Source organism: Paroedura picta, chromosome 4 (genome assembly GCF_049243985.1).
Source record: "Paroedura picta isolate Pp20150507F chromosome 4, Ppicta_v3.0, whole genome shotgun sequence".
In the NCBI taxonomy this organism is placed as follows: domain Eukaryota; kingdom Metazoa; phylum Chordata; class Lepidosauria; order Squamata; family Gekkonidae; genus Paroedura; species Paroedura picta.
The window spans coordinates 140,124,008-140,140,631 of NC_135372.1; the positions used below are offsets into that span (position 1 = coordinate 140,124,008).

General features: G+C 47.3%; 1 protein-coding gene across 1 annotated transcript in view; it reads right to left on the reverse strand.

Annotated features, from left to right (window-relative positions):
• SRMS (src-related kinase lacking C-terminal regulatory tyrosine and N-terminal myristylation sites) overlaps window positions 1-16,624 on the reverse strand; it is a 49,284-nt gene that overhangs the window by 19,916 nt on the left and 12,744 nt on the right. Inside the window, exon 2 of the mRNA XM_077335849.1 lies at window positions 8,776-8,897. Coding sequence (XP_077191964.1) covers window positions 8,776-8,897 — 122 coding nt within the window. The remainder of the gene's footprint in view (window positions 1-8,775; window positions 8,898-16,624) is intronic.

The window sequence follows — 16,624 nt, forward strand, 5'->3', positions numbered from 1 at the left end:
TGGCTCGGATGAAGATAAAATCTAATTCCTTTTGGCTGACGCGTTCCCTCTTGTCGCCTTAATGGTTGCGAAGTTCATTTCCTCATCCGTAATCATCAGGAAAAGGTTTGTTTCTGGTACGGCTGACGAGTCAGCATTCTAGCCCATGTATAATTTTTATTTTATTTATTTAGCCTTGTGATAATAACCTTTTAGCTGTGCTTCATAACTTTTAACTGGTTTCATTCTGCGTATTGTGGGGAAAAGTGAGACTGTGGTTATTTGTGACCTGGCGCGATGTGAATTTTATGCTTTGCTTTGCTTGGTTGTTAGGACTTTGGCTTCAACGAGAAATGTGTCATATACTGGCTGTAGATCCTGAAGATGAAATTCAGATACTTTGGCCACCTCATGAGAAGGAAGGACTCCCTGGAGAAGAGCCTAATGCTGGGAGCGATCGAGGGCAAAAGAAGAAGGGGACGACAGAGAATGAGGTGGCTGGATGGAGTCACTGAAGCAGTCGGTGCAAACTTAAATGGACTCCGGGGAATGGTAGAGGACAGGAAGGCCTGGAGGATCATTGTCCATGGGGTCGCGATGGGTCGGACACGACTTCGCACCTAACAACAACAACATAGTGGAGAGAGGTTAGTTCATTCTGAGACTGGTCTGAAAGACATCTGGTTAAGAACCTGAGCTGAAAAACTCCTCTGCAGAGAAACTCTAGTGAGAGTACTGGGTTTTCGAATAAGAGCTAATCCACACAGCGTCTGGTCAACTGGGACAGCCATTTGGCAGTGAGAATTGAGGGAATCAGGTGAATATTTCCAAATTAGGCTAACGTGTGATATGAACCCTGCTTAGTTGATATGAGGAAATCAGGGGGTGTATGAAAGAAAACAGAGGTGTGTGTGAAAGAGTTCCAGGTACCCCAGAAAATAGTAAACTACTGGTTCATCCAGGAAGGGAGAAGGATACGGCACAAGCTCAGCCGGCCCACTTTCTAGGAATCAGGTAGAGTTCAGGGGAACGCTACCAGAGACAAAGTTCAAAGAAAAAGAAATGAGCTTTTAAATAAGCACAATTTTAAAAAAAGACCTCTCAGTGCAAAAGAATTGATGCTATCAGTAAGAAAAACCCGTGAACAACGGAAAAGCCTATAACCAAGAACTAAAAATGAACTGATTTATAAAAAGTAAAGTGATTCTTCAAATCCAGCATCCCTCGCCGCTTTGTAAATAAAATCTTTTGTTTGCTTATTAAAACGTCTCAGTGCCATTCCGACCGAGGGTTTGTAGTGAAAAGACAGCTCTACTCCTTCCCAGAACAGAAACAAAGAGATTGAACACTGAGAGGGTAGACTCTAAAACAAAATCAGAGTCCAGTGACACCTTTAATCACAGAATCACAGGATCATAGAGTTGGAAGGGGCCACACAGGCCATCTAGTCCAACTCTATGATTCTGTGAATCTGTGATTAAAGTTGTCACTGGACTCTGATTTAAGACCAACAAGGATTTATTCAAGGTGTGAGCTTTTGAGTGCAGGCAAGCTGAAGGCCAGTGTTATATGAATAGAGTTCATGCTACAACTTTGGGTTGGATATATAGTAAAAAGACGTGATTGTCAGAGCCAGTTTGGTGTAGTGGTTAGGAGTGCAGACTTCTAATCTGTCATGCCAGGTTCGATTCTGCACTCGCCCACATGCAGCCAGCTGGGTGACCTTGGGCTAGTCACAGCACTGATAAAGCTGTTCTGACCGGGCAGTGATATCAGGGCTCTCTCAGCCTCACCCACCCCACAGGGTGTCTGTTGTGGGGAGAGGAATGGGAAGGCGACTGTAAGCCGCTTTGAGCCTCCTTCGGGTAGGGAAAAGTGGCATATAAGAACCAACTCTTCTTCTTCTTCAATACAGGATAGGAAAAAAAATTAGAATATTGGAAAGTTGCAAGGACAGTTTTCACAATCATAGGTGGAAACAACCACTGATGAAAATTCAACACAGCACCAATCTAGACTCTGTTTTGGTTGCTTCATGAACCATTGAGATAGAGATAAGACACATTTTGATGTTTGATTCAATATCTTATTCATGTGTATTGTATAAATATTGCACTGTATACAGATTTCGATAACCTGGGACTGATTCTCTCTTTTTTTTCGGTTGGTACGCTTATTCAGAATCACCTTTTTCCCCCATGTTGTCGTGACAGGGAGGCACAAGGTACTTCATTTTGGGGGATGAAATTAACCTCAGTGTGGGGGAACAGCGTAGAGCAGTAGTTCTCAACCTACGAGATGGCACGGCCCCCTTTGGGATCGCCACGGCTGCCGTCACCAACGGGCTGGCCTCGGCAGCCCAAAGGGGGTCGTAGGGTTCTGTGCTCCGGCCGCTTCGGCGACCACGAAATCCCGAGACAGCCAGCGCTGTGGCATGGAGGAGAGGGGCGGTGCCAGCATGCCAGTGCCTGCATGCAGACACAGAGCTCTGTGCCTCAGTGCGGACACGGGCTGCTGCACCACCAACCTCCCTCACCTCCACACACGGCTGCCTCGGGCTTCCGTGATTGCGACCCCCTTTGGGCCACGAGGGTACCGCCACTGCAGTCTCAGTGACACCCCTGAATGGGTTGATCAACCCCCCCCGAGGGGTCACGACCCCGATGCTGAGAACCACTGATGTACAGACATATCCACCAATGGAATCGGTCCATCTCTGCTTATGTGAAATCTAACTGGGGGGACGTTGCAGGAGAGGAGAATTGGCATAAGACCCCACAGACTAGAGAATGGCTCCATCACGGAGTTTGCTGCCTGACTGATAGAACAGGGAGGACTGGCAAATACTCCGGAAGATAGAGACAGAGTTCAACAAGATCTGAACACAATGGAAAAATGGGCAAATGAGAACAAGATGCAATTTAATAAAGGTATGTGTAAAGTTCTGCATCTGGGTCAGAAAAATGAAAAGCATGCCTACTGGATGGGGGATACGCTTCTAGGTAGCACTGTGTGTGAACGAGACCTTGGGGTACTTGTGGATTGTGAACTAAACATGAGCAGGCAGTGTGATGCAGCGGTAAAAAAGGCAAATGCCATTTTGGGCTGTATCAACAGGGGCATCACATCAAAATCACAAGATGTCATAGTCCCATTGTATATGGCACTGGTCAGACCACACCTGGAGTACTGTGTGCAGTTCGGGAGGCCTCACTTCAAGAAGGACGTCGATAAAATTGAAAGGGTACAGAGGAGAGCGACGAAGATGATCTGGGGAAAAGGGACCAAGCCCTATGAAGATAGGTTGAGGAACTTGGGAATGTTCAGCCTGGAAAAAAGGAGGTTGAGAGGGGACATGATAGCCCTCTTTAAGTATTTGAAAGTTTGTCACTTGGAGGAGGGCAGGATGCTGTTCCCATTGGCTGCAGAGGAAAGGACACGCAGTAATGGGTTTAAACTACAAGTACAACGATATAGGCTAGATATCAGGAAAAAAAAATTCACAGTCAGAGTAGTTCAACAGTGGAATAGGCGGCCTAAGGAGGTGGTGAGCTCCCCCTCACTGGCAGTCTTCAAGCAAAGGTTGGATACACACTTTTCTTGGATGCTTTAGGATGCTTTGGGCTGATCCTGCGTAGAGCAGGGGGTTGGACTAGATGGCCTCTATGGCCCCTTCCAGCTCTATGATTCTATGATTCTAACAGCCTTTTAGGATTCCAGCCCCTTTGACTTGAATTGTTCTCGTTTCAAAACGAACAAAGTCAAAGTGGTTGAAACTCGTGTCTCTGTGCCACCCTCGCCCGGTTTCCCACAACACGAGATGCTTATTAAAAGCGTTTCTTTCTTTCCCCGTTCTTTTCGGCCACTCCCGCCTGGAGTAAACAGAGAATGTTTCTCTTATCTCTGCAGATGCGCAGCCTCCTCGGCGTGCTGCATATTGGCAGGTGGTGAAACCAAGCGACACGAAACGAGATTGAGAAACATGTTTTCTCTGCCCTTCTGCGCACAAGAGCAAGCCCATCTCCCGTCAAGGGTGCCGCTGCGATCTGGCTGTCTGTCGACAGACGGGTCGGATTGTCCCGATCTTGCCTAACTGAGGTTGACAGAAGAATGTCAGATTTATTCTGTCTACGGAAACGTCCGTGGGGCACGAAATGCTTTCCCACGAGATGGCAGGTCTCCTGCGCTGAATTAATCGTCCAAAAAAAAGACCCTTTCCTTCAAGGTATTTCTCTTTCAGCCGAGTTATATTTTTTTTGTTTTGAAAACTGCAAATTCCTGATCGTCAGCCCTAGAGGCCAACTGACACTTTACAAAGTCCACCTCTCCCCACATGGCTGACACAAGTCCTGTCAACCAAGACTTACTCTTGGACCGTTTCTGCATTGGGAGATATACCTGCGAGTCGACTGTAGCCTTTCCGTATTTGGTCTGTCCTCCCCTCGCTTCCCAGGCTGAAATTCGTGACATGCTTTCCGCACTGAGTCCAACAGAGGCAGCCTCTGATCATGGCTTGCTCCCTTTCCCTTTTCAAAAAATGTCATTTTTTTGCAAAATGGTGCCTGTTTGCACCTTTATTTTCATCGTACGTGTTAATCCTACCATTCTGCACCCTCAATCTCCTTCCCCCTCCTCTCCGACTGTCCTGAGTGTAATTTTTTTTTTAAAAAACTGGGTTATAGCGTTATAACACTGCTGTGCAAGACTGCTTTTTAAAAACTCAGAAACAGCATTGCAATCTGTTCACCTTCCCCCCTTTTAAATAAAAGCAGATTTTTGGGAAGGGAGGGTGGGAGGGGGAGGAAGGGAGAGGGTGGGAGGATAGAGATGAAGAAAGGGGTGTTCCCAAGCAACTCAAAATGTTGGATGCAGGGAAACACCCGATTGCATGCATTTCTGTATTGGGCAGTTCCAAATTAGACTCTTCCTTGATTGATGAAATCGCTATAACTGGGAATTCACAAAATTTTCTTTCTTTCTTTCTTTCTTTCTTTCTTTCTTTCTTTCTTTCTTTCTTTCTTTCTTTCTTTCTTTCTTTCTTTCTTTCTTTCTTTCTTTCTTCCTTTCTTCCTTTCTTCCTTTCTTCCTTTCTTCCTTTCTTCCTTCCTTCCTTCCTTCCTTCCTTCCTTCCTTCCTTCCTTCCTTCCTTCCTTTATATGCAGGGGTGGTAAAAAATGCGCAGTAAGTCAGATAGCAATTTGGGTCTGCTCCTGGAAAGGAAAATTTTGGCGTGGAAACGGACAAAAAGGCCAGCCCTTTAAAAATGCAAATCCTAACAATATTGCTAGTGCAGAAAAGGTCTGGGAGTCCTGCGTTTGGAACTGAATTCCCAGGCATATGGCCCCAGTTGACATCAGGAACACAGTGTGCAGGGACAGGAGATCCCGATGGACAAAAAGAAGCCTTGCTGGGCAAAATCCCTAAAAACCCTAGGGAAGGTGCCCGCAACTGGCATGGTGCCCATGGGCACCACGTTGGAGACCCCTGGTCTAGCTAATCCGAGGCCTGCAGTTCATTCTCACTCATGACTGCGTTGTGGATTTCAAAAAGGAAATTCTGCGGATGAAATCTTTGGAGGCTACATACCAAGATCTGGCTTCAGCTCAGCTCTGCAGGTGCCTGCAAACTGAACTGTGTTTTGAATCTCCAAATTATCCCGGAATGTTCTGGTCATTCTCCCAGCTGTCAGACGTTGGCTTAATTTTTGAAAGGTTTGTTTGGGCAACTTAACCTGATCTGATTTCTGTTCCTAAACTCCCAACGCGGTCCTGCAGCTGCTTTCTGTGTTAGTTTCCTGTTTTGGAAATGTCTCTGGCCGAAGCCAGAAAGTCAATTTGCTGTCCTTGACTAGCAGAGAATCCCCCACTCCGCCTGGTCATTCTGATGTGCTTCAAAAATCTTGCAAAGGGCCAGTTTTGATTCTTTTCCCCGATTGGCTGAAAAGTCCTTTCTGGCCATCCTGATTTAGAAAAGCAGAGGAAGGGATGGGCCAGATTCAAACAGGCATTCCTTCCCTCCCCCAATCTAAATCGGGAACTTGCTAAGGAGTTATCTTCTACGTCAGGGGTAGTCAACCTGTGGTCCTCCAGATGTCCATGGACTACAGTTCCCATGAGCCCCTGCCAGCGTTTGCTGGCAGGGGCTCATGGGAATTGTAGTCCATGGACATCTGGAGGACCACAGGTTGACTACCCCTGTTCTAGGTTACCAAACTCTATGCAAGGCCCTAAATTCACTGAAAATGACAACCGAGCTCAGATTATACAGACCAGCTTCTCAGGAGGAAAGGGCAGCTTCCAAAGCGGGGCTTGATCACACCAGGTAATTCCTCAGACGTTGCCCTCCCCCCCCCCCACACCTCTGTGAATTACCCAACCTCCCAAGCCTGTTTGCAACTCTATGAAACTCTTCTTGTGTTTTGGTTCATTTTATCTAGCCCGTTTTCTACTCCATGCTTCCTCTGTGGAACACAGTGAGGTGTACATGGTTCTCTCCTTGTGTCCTATTTTTATCCTCACAACAACCCTCCACGGTAGGTTGGCCTGCCGAAGAATGACTAGGGCTTTAGGACTTGGGTCGGTCCTGAGTCCCTCCAGAGAAATAGAGAGGCAGAGTAACAGAGCATTTTGAAAGTACGCAGTTATTAGGTGCCTTTGTGGACGAGGCACAGATCCAGATTCAAAGCACTTTGAGGTTTGAAAGAGAGTAATCTTTAGGCATCCCAGGTATGTCCCCGTTTTCTCCTGTGAAATGGTGCAGAGTTCAAGGACACCTGAAACCTACTCTTGAGTAGTGGCAGCCCCATTGTGTCCGTTTGCTGCAAAAATGAACAGAATCTCCTGGCCGCTTGACTGCAGCTCACTTCTTCAGATGCAATGAGTGGAACATGCTCTCCACGCTTCTATTACGGGTGGGTGGGGGAGGGCAGAGGCCCATGAAATGCCAGAAGTAAAAGGTGAAACTTAATTATGTAACATTCCAATCTGATCCAGGAAAAGACAGAGAACATTCACAAGCTAACACCAGTAATGGGTTGGAATTTGTTATGTTGGAAGAAAACTTTAGCCTTTAAAATGTCACAGGATGCTGTTCATTTTTAGATGAAACAATTTCTTTCTTTCTTTCTTTCTTTCTTTCTTTCTTTCTTTCTTTCTTTCTTTCTTTCTTTCTTTCTTTCTTTCTTTCTTTCTTTCTTTCTTTCTTCTCTCTCCCTCCCTCCCTCCCTCCCTCCCTCCCTCCCTCCCTCCCTCCCTCCCTCCCTCCCTCCCTCCCTCTTCTCTTTCTTTCTTTCTTTCTTTCTTTCTTTCTTTCTTTCTTTCTTTCTTTCTTTCTTTCTTTCTTTCTTTCTTCCTTTCTTCCTTTCTTCCTTTCTTCCTTTCTTCCTTCCTTCCTTCCTTCCTTCCTTCCTTCCTTCCTTCCTTCCTTCCTTCCACAAGCAGTGAGCAAATTTAGAGTCAACAAAGCTTTATTCAAGGTATATGAGCTTCCGTGTGCATAAGGAAGTGTGCGTGCACATGAAAGCTCATACCTTGAATGAAACTTTGTTGGCCTAAATTTGCTCTGTTGCTTCAGACCAACCTGGCTCCCACTAGAAGCACTGAGCAGGGAGAGGGGGAAACTTCCCCTTTCCCCGCACTATGTTGTAGCTTGAAAGAAAAAAAAAAAACCCATCCCTGAACTTTTGTTTTACTCCTGCTAAGGAACATTGATGGGTCGCCATTATCCCGCCTCCACAAATTGGGTTTAAAACTTTAAAGCAACCCAGGAGTATTGTTATGCAGGGAGAAAACAAAGGGGCAAGATAAGCTTACAGTTTCCATCTCTCTCTCTCTCTCTCTCTCTCTCTCTCTCTCTCTCTCTCTCTCTCTCACTCACTCCTCAATAAAGCAGTCCCTGTAGCTTAGTTTGCAAAATAAAGGAATGCATTTTAAATATACATAAAAACTCTCCTAAGGGTAATTGAGCCCCAAGGTCTAGCTATGTGTATATGAAATGACCAGAGATCTGCAATCTTCCTGACTCTGGTCATTTCATATACACAGAGTTAGACTTTGGGGCTCAACTACCCTTAGGACAGTTTCCTTGTATATGGGGCCTGGAGATCTTCTCAATTACAGCTGATCCCCACACTATGAACTCAGTTCCCCTGGAGAAAAATGGCAGCTTTGGAGGGTGAATTCTTCGGTGTTACTACACAGCTGACTGCTCCTTAGAAGGCCAGATCCTGAAGATGAAACTCAAATACTTTGGCCACCTCCTGAGAAGGAAGGACTCCCTGGAGAAGAGCCTAATGCTGGGAGCGACTGAGGGCAAAAGAAGAAGGGAACGACAGAGAATGAGGTGGCTGGATGGAGTCCCTGAAGCAGTCGGTGCAAACTTAAATGGACTCTGGGGAATGGTAGAGGACAGGAAGGCCTGGAGGATCATTGTCCATGGGGTCGCGATGGGTCGGACACAACTTCGCGCCTAACAACAACAACATAGTGGAGAGAGGTTAAAATCTATGGTTCTTTTTAGCATTCATAACCACACTGGCCCACCAGAAGTCAGGCTGGGGAGGAATCAGTGGGGGGAACAGAAGGGCAGTGGGGGGCGGGCGGGAAGCCCGAGGTTTCACTGGATAATTGTCATTAGCCGGTTGGCCTCAACCACGCCCCCCTGGATAGATAAGTAGCAAACGCAGCAAAACTTAGTGGAACTGTCATTCTTCAGGGGAAACCGTGGTAGGTTGAACTGCTTTAGGTCCGTAGGGCAGGTGCCCCCATGAAATCAGGAAAAGTAAGGTGTGGCGGTTACCTGACAGAGAGTATTCCCCCTTGTTGCTCTCGCTGTCCCGGACGAGGAAGGAGCCATGCCGATTCGGGGAGGAGAGGAGGAGGAGCTGGGCTTTGTTTCTGCTAATGCCACTTATGTACCAGCTGCAAAGGAAAGTGGGAGAGATGAGCTGGAGGGGAGATTTCTGAGAAATATCATAGGCTAGCAGCACGGATGTCTTTGCTACAGGCACTCCAGTTAGACTGCTGGACTCAAGAAGGGTCCTCAGCGGCACCCACTGACTCCCTGTCGTCCCCACGCTTCATTCCCAAATCTCTGGGAGTTTCCTAACCTGCATCTGGCAATGCCACGCTCCACCCCTGTCTTTGGGCATATGGAAGAGCTGTAGCATGCACAATGCAATAGCCTATGGAGAATATCCCACAGGGGGGCATCGGAGGAGATGTATAGCAAATTTAGATTAGGCATTTCTTGATGTTTTTTAAACAATCTTCTCCTGTGTCCTGATTGGCTCCTCGGAGACTTCCTGCTTGCCTCTACAACAGACAGAACGACTGCAAACAACAGTTAGATAGCCAGTTGGGTCTCACCTCTCTCTTTCTACGCTACATTTGCTTCTCTGCACAATAAAATTATATTTTTAAGCCGCCTGGTGCTTTACCCTTTTGCATTTCTGAACTCTGCCCACAAGGAGGACCTGATCTAGTTTCTGGAGACAGAAATGAACTGGATAAAAATTCAATCCAATTCAATTCGGGGGGGGGGGGGTAACTCAACAGATTGGCTATCCGGACAAATGCGTACTGCAGATGGGATTCCTCATTCACTGAAAGATCGTAGCTTGGGGTGCTCCAGAATCTGAGTACCCATCCCCCTCACCCAATTGACACACCAGATAATCAATCTTTTTGCTACCGTGCATCATTAGTAGACTGCAGTCATCCAGCCCTACAAGATTATGGTTTCCTGCAACATAGTGACTGATTGATTGATTGATTGATTGATTGATTGATTGATTGATTATTTATTACGGTCATTGACCAGCATCAAAGTATCTACAGATTATATACATTATTGCAGCGTTTCAACAGGACATTCGGCATCAGGGAATTAATAAAGGCACAAAACAGTAATACAGCATTTTGACAGTCAGGTCACTCAGCATCAACAGTAACCAAAGATTTCCGCACTCTGCTGGCTGTATAGCAAAACTTTGCCACCATGTATGAAACAGAATTATCTTTCTCTGCAAGCAAGATGTTAATTAGATGATCATCTGTAAGTCCAGGGAACCTTGATAGCAAGGGCAAGATTAAACGGCTTCTGGCAACCTTATAAAAGTCACAGTATAATATAATGTGGGCAATTGATTGAATTACACCTGAATTGCAAGGGCATAATCGGTCCTCTATAGGCACATGCTGCAGTCTGGAACATAGTGGGAAAACCACAGACTTTCATGAAGCCAGGAACTTCACTGGCAGTCTTCAAGCAAAGGTTGGATACACACTTTTCTTGGATGCTTTAGGATGCTTTGGGCTGATCCTGCGTTGAGCAGGGAGTTGGACCAGATGGCCTGTATGGCCCCTTCCAACTCTATGATTCTGTGATTCTATGATTCTATGAACTGAGCAGAAAGCAGGGAAGTAGCCTTATGTGTTTCACCTGCTCTCTCAAAGTCCTTTTACTTTACAGTCCTGAAATAACGTTTAGTGAGGTGCATCTGGCTGGTTGCATTCCCAGAAAAATTGTGCAGATCGTTGATGGCAAAAACCAATGAAATACGCCCAACGGTTAAAGACGGTCACAAATTGATCAGAGTGATGGTTGCAGTCTGGAAACAAAACATCAAATTGCGCTGGGTTGCTCAGCAATGACAAGCGTGTACTGAACATGGAAAGCAAAGACATAAGCCTGACTAACAAATGTAGATTTGTTCTATCTGTCCTATTTCCAGCAGCCACTTAATGGCTGTAAAAGTTGGACGATGAAGAAATCAGGCAGGAGGAAAGTTGATTCATTTGAACTCTGGTTCTGGAGAAGGCTTCCGCAGGGCCCATAGACAGCAAAAGTCAAAAACAAGGAATGCTAGAATCATAGAGTTAGAAGGGACCTCCTGGGTCATCTAGTCCAACCCCCTGCACTGTGCAGGACACTTACAACCCTATTGCTCATTCACTGTCACCTGCCACCCCCTTGAACCTTCAGTGAATCAGCCTCTCCATCAGATGGCTCTCCAGCCTCTGCTTAAAAATCTCCAAACATGGAGAACCCACCACCTCCCGAGGAATCCTGTTCCACTGAGGAACCGCTCTAACTGCCAGGAACTTCTTCCGGAGGTTTAGACAGAATTTCTTTTGCCTTAATTTCATTCCATTGGTTCTGGTCCGTCCCTCCAGGGAAAGAGAGAACAACTCTGCTCCATGCTCTACATGGCAGCCTTTTAAATACTTGAAGATGGAAATACCAGAGCGCATAAAGCTTGATCTCTCACTGGAAGGCAAAACCACAAAACTGGTATCACTGGCTCACTGACCTTGGCCGTATCCTGCGATCCAACTCAATGGAGAAAGCAATTATTCTAGGACAGGTCAGTGGCAACAGGAAACCAGGCCGACAAAGAACACGGTGGTTAGATACGATCAAAATGGACACCGACCAGAACATTACAAAACTAAAAGAAGTGATGCAAGATCGAAAATCGTAGCAACAGTTGAGCCAAAGGATCTTCAAGAGTCGGGCTCGACTGAAGGGCTAACATCATCACTATAAGAAGGCTGTCAAAACACACTCTTTGGGGTGGATTTGTTGCAGAATTTCATAGACACCCCTCCCCCCTTGAGCTTTGCTTTAGAACAGCAAGGGCCTTTTCGCACGGGGATCTTTGTTGCAAATTGTTTGCGGAATGAAAAATCGCCACTTAAAATAGTGGAATTCGTCGTTATGCATACCTGCCTTTGTAGTGGAATCAGTTGCGTTTTTTAGCGTTTCCCACAGGCTTCCGGTCTCGGCAGAAATCGCTAGAAAGGAAGCGCTATTGCCAAGCTCGTCCCGCCCCTGGCCGTCAAGCAGCCAATGGGCAGCCATTAGCATGCTCCCAAACAACCCCTTTCCCTTTAAGAAAGGTTTTTTTAAAAAAAAAAACAGACCCATAGCAACGAATCTAGGTAGATTCGTTGCAACGGAGAGACCCATCCAGCTGCCTAATGTGAGCTGTCGTTTGATCGTATGATCGTTGGCACGCTGCCTCGGGTGATAAAAAAAAAAATCCCCCCCCCCTCTCACGGGCCCGATTTTTGGCTGAATTAATGTGTAAAAAATAAAGGGACTTTATTTCAGCAAACGGGCTTTTATGTGGTTTGTGCTTAGTGACTAAAGGTAAAGGACTGAAGCCAGGGAAGCCTCTAAACAGAAAGAGGCTCGCTGGTGCGTTTATCCCCGCTCGCTCGGAGAAAAAAAAATGGCGATCGCTTCGCCGGAAGTTTGGAGGACAGGCTCAGGAGGAGGGACTTTGAAGAACCCGCAACAATGGTAACGCACAGGTCTTTAGCGCTAGTGTTGCAGATTGGTTGCAGGAGTGTATCGCTATCCGGAGGGTGAATCCACTTTTCTGGATTCCCCTGAAAGCGCTACAACGAAGCGCTTTTTGCGGGTCAGTTTCAGGAGTGTTGCAGATTGTCTACGACGTCGTGCGTTATGCCAAATTAGTAGCGTTTTCAATTAGCAACCATTGTGCTATTTTGAAGCCGTGCGAAATGGCCCCAAGTTTCTTGGAGGTCCCGGGGGAACAAACTTTGCAGAGCCACATCTCCCTTGGTGAGTTTTGCTGTCAAAGGAAAGTGGGGAGTGTCGATCTCACAAAGTGATTGCTCTTCTTGCATGCCCCGGCCTGGATATCCCAGGCTAGCCTGTTCTCGTCCGTTCCTGGGAGCGAAGCAGACTCAGCCCTGGTCAGAATTTGGAAAGGAGCTCACGAGGGGAGCCCTGGATCCCTGTGCAGAAACAAGCCGTGGCAAACCACCTCCGAACATCTCCCGAAAACCCCGAGGGGTTGCTGTCAGTCGACGGCAACAAACAAAAGAAGATCCCTGTCCGCCTTTGAATCACGGATGGTGTTTGGAGGCAAAATGGACTTCAGCCACCTCCTGTTGTTTGTGGTTTCTCAGGTTGATTCATCGCCTTGCTTACAAGTCAGGCGGGGCAGGGCTATTTCCATACGGCTGTTCTTCTCACGCTCGCCTGATGTGGGTAGGCAGCGCTGATGGAAGTAAGGCAGGGTGTAAGAGCCATTCCTAGCCTCCACGGTTACAGCTTGCATTACGGCCCTTGGAGGACATTCAGGCCAGCATAGTATCTGGGCTCTTCTAGGATTTGCAGGGTTGGGAATGGGTGAAAACAAAGCCACGTTTTTAAGGTCTATGGGACAGTCGTGAAAACATGAGACGGCCTTATGCTGAATCATACCAGTGGTCCGTCAAGGCCAGTATTGTCTACTCAGATCTGTAGTGGCTCTCCAGGGTCGTAAGAGACCAAGATGTATGAAGAAAGGTTGGGGGAGCTTGGTCTGTTTAGCTTGGAGAGGAGGCAACTGAGAGGGGATCTGATAGCTCTCCAGGGTCTTATGCAGAGTTCATTCATGTCACCTATGGCCAGATCCTTCTAAACCGGAGAAGCTGGGGATTGAACCCATGGCCTTCTGCCTGCCAAGCAGATGCTCTCCCACTGAGCCACAGAGGCCTTCAGGAGAACATCAGTAGAGCTCTGCTGGATCAGACCATGGGCCCATCTAGTCTAGCATTCCATCTCACACAGTGGCCAACCAATTCCTCTGGAGGGTCAACAATAGGGCTTAGAGGTTGAGGCCTTTCTAAGAACATCAGAAGAACTCTACTGGGTCAGACTATTGAATGTCCATCCAGTCTAGCATCCTGTCTCACACAGTGGCCAATCAGTTCCTCTGGAGAGCCAACAGCAGGGCATAGAGGCTGAGGCCTTCCCCTGATGTTGTCTCCCAGCCCTGGGTTTCAGAGGTTTAGTGCCCCTGAAGGTGGCTGAGGCCTTCCTAAGAGCATCAGAAGAGCCCTGCTGGATCAGACCAGGGGTCCATCTAGTCCAGCATCCTGTCTCACACAGTGGCCAGCCAGTTCCTCAGGAAGGCCTCTAACAGGGCAGAGAGGCTTTCCCCTGAAGTGGCCTCCTGGGATTCAGAGGTTGACTGCCTCTAAATGTGGAGGTTCCCCTCAGTCTTCATGACTCATAGCCATTGATAGACATCCTCCATGAATCTATCTAATCCATTTAGAAAGCTGTTTCTTCCTCTGGCCATCAATGCATCTTCTGGCAGAGAATTCTACATTTTAATCACTTTATGTATAAAGTAGTCTTTCCTTTTTTCTGTCCTGACCCTACTGCCCATCAGTTTCATTGAGTTCTAGCATTTTGGGAGAAGCAGAAAAATTCCTCTTTGTGAACACTCCGCCCTCCAATGCATCATTTTATGACCCCCCCCTCTCTCTCTCACACACACACACAGAGTCCTGAACTGAAAAGTCTCTGACTCTTCACCCTTTCCTCCCCGAGAAGGTGCTCCAGCCTCCTCATCATCTTGGTTCCCCTCCTCTGCCCTCTTTCCAGCCCTGCAGTGTCCTTTTTGAAATACACAGACCAGAACAGTAAACGCCGTATCAGTGAGTACTATCACAAAACAACAACAACAACAAAACCTCCTGGAGAAATGTGTGATTTCCTTCCCTCGTTCACCTGTACCGGACAGACATAGTCTGTAACATGAGGATTTCTTGGTTTCCACTTAAAGAAAAATCAAGAGTGGCCAGAATAAATACATTTACTGCAATTTGGGAATAGGGCTAAACTAGTGTAGGAACGGGAGAGCCAGCGTGATGTCGTGGCTAAGAGCGTCAGCCTCTCATCTGGAGAGCTGGGTTTGATTCCCTGCTCTTTCTCTACGTACAGTCAGCTGGGTAGCCTTGGGCTAGGCGCAGTCCTGATAGAGCTGCTCTCTCAGTGCTCTCTCAGCTTCACCTGCCTCGCAGGGTGCCTGTTGTGGGATGAGGAAGTTGTCTTGCCATCTCCCATTTTCACTGGGTGCTCTGATGAGCTCTGATCTTAAGACTTGCTCAGTGTTTTCCTTTCCCACTTGGTCATCCGACTCCAATGTCCTGCAGTTATTCTAGGAATGTCTTTGAGGCTCACCGGCTTATCTTCCATCCTTGGGTGTGAGAAAGTTTCCCAGCTCTTGTCAGATTTATGGGGTGGGGGTGGGGGCTGCAGGCTTTTAGTCTCTGGTTCTGAATTCACAAGAAAATGTATGAGAACATCTTTCCCCCATGTTTTGTCTTTAGGGCTGCCCCCCCCCCAGTCGATATAAGTTCTGTTCTTTCTTTGTCCCCTTTCTTTGCCAAATGCATCTGATCTATGTAACATCCTGATAATGCTTGCTCTGGTTTTATATCCTTACATAAAGACTTTTCTACTTTGGACTGAATGGCGTTTCCATTGATTTGTCTACAAAAGGATTTATCTGCAGGCTGCTCTCCTGGGATTCCTGACAAAAGGGAAGGTGATTATAAGCTCCTTTGAGACTCTTTTGGGTCATGAAAAGCAGGGTATAAAAACCAAATTTTCGTCTTCCCCCTAGTACAGACCCAGTGCGTTGTGGTGATTAAGCAGCAGTGGGCTGTAATCTTCAGAACTGGGATTGATTTCGCATTCCTCCTCTGTGTGCAGCCAGTTGGGTGAACTTGGACACAGTTCTCTTAGAGCTGTTCTTGCAGAGCAGTTCTCTCAGAGCTCTCTCGGCCCCACCTGCCTCGCAGGATGTCCGTTGTGGGGAGAAGAACGGAAAGGAGTTTGTAAGCCATTTTGGGACTCCAGCTCTTTTCTTCTTCTCGTTAGCTGCTGACCCACAAGACAATCCCTTACGGCCGTGCTCTAGCACATACACAGCCTGTATAAATATCCCCGCCTCTGCTCATTTGCATGGAACACTCATCCGATTTGCAGGGGAGAAGGCTGATTTCTACGTCACAAAAAGCTTTCCCTGCAGATTCCTGCATATCAAGTTGCTGCTGGATGACACTGGGACAGGTGAGGCTGGTTTTCGTCAGGTCATTTAGCAGCCACGGAGCCTTCTATGGGGATAGTCACCTGTGGGCACTTTGGGAGGGTTGGGGGCCGCACAGGGATGCCAGCCTCCAGGTGGGACCTGGGGATCCTCCCAGAATTATAGCTCATTTCCAGGCAACAGAGATCAACTCCCCTGGAGAAAAATGGCTGCTTAGAAGGTGGGCAGTCTTGAAGTCCCTCCCCTCCTCAAGCCCCACCCTCTGGAGGCACCGCCCCCAACATCTTCAGGTGTTTCCCAACCTGGAACTGGCAACCATAGCCCAAACCTCGCATCAAACTAGGCACAGTTGGATCACCTTAATGAGACACTGGAATCATAGAATCATTGTGTTGGAAGGGAGCTCCTGGGTCATCTAGTCCAACCCCCTGCACTATGCAGGGAACTCCCAACCCTCTCGCTCACCCACTGTCTCCTGCCACCCCCTTGAACCTTCACAGAATCAGCCTCTCCGTCAGATGGCTCTCCAGCCTCTGCTTAAAAATCTCCAAAGATGGAGAGCCCACCACGTCCCGAGGAAGCCTGTTAAACTGAGAAACCGCTCTAACTGTCAGGAACTTTTTTCAGATGTTTAGATGGAATTTCTTTTGAATTAATTTCATCCCATTGATTCTGGTCCATCCCTCCATTGACAAGAGAGAACCACTCTGCTCCATCCTCTACCTGGCAGCCTTTTAAGTACTTGAAGATGGTTATCACGTCCCCTCTCAGTCGTCTCCTCTCCAG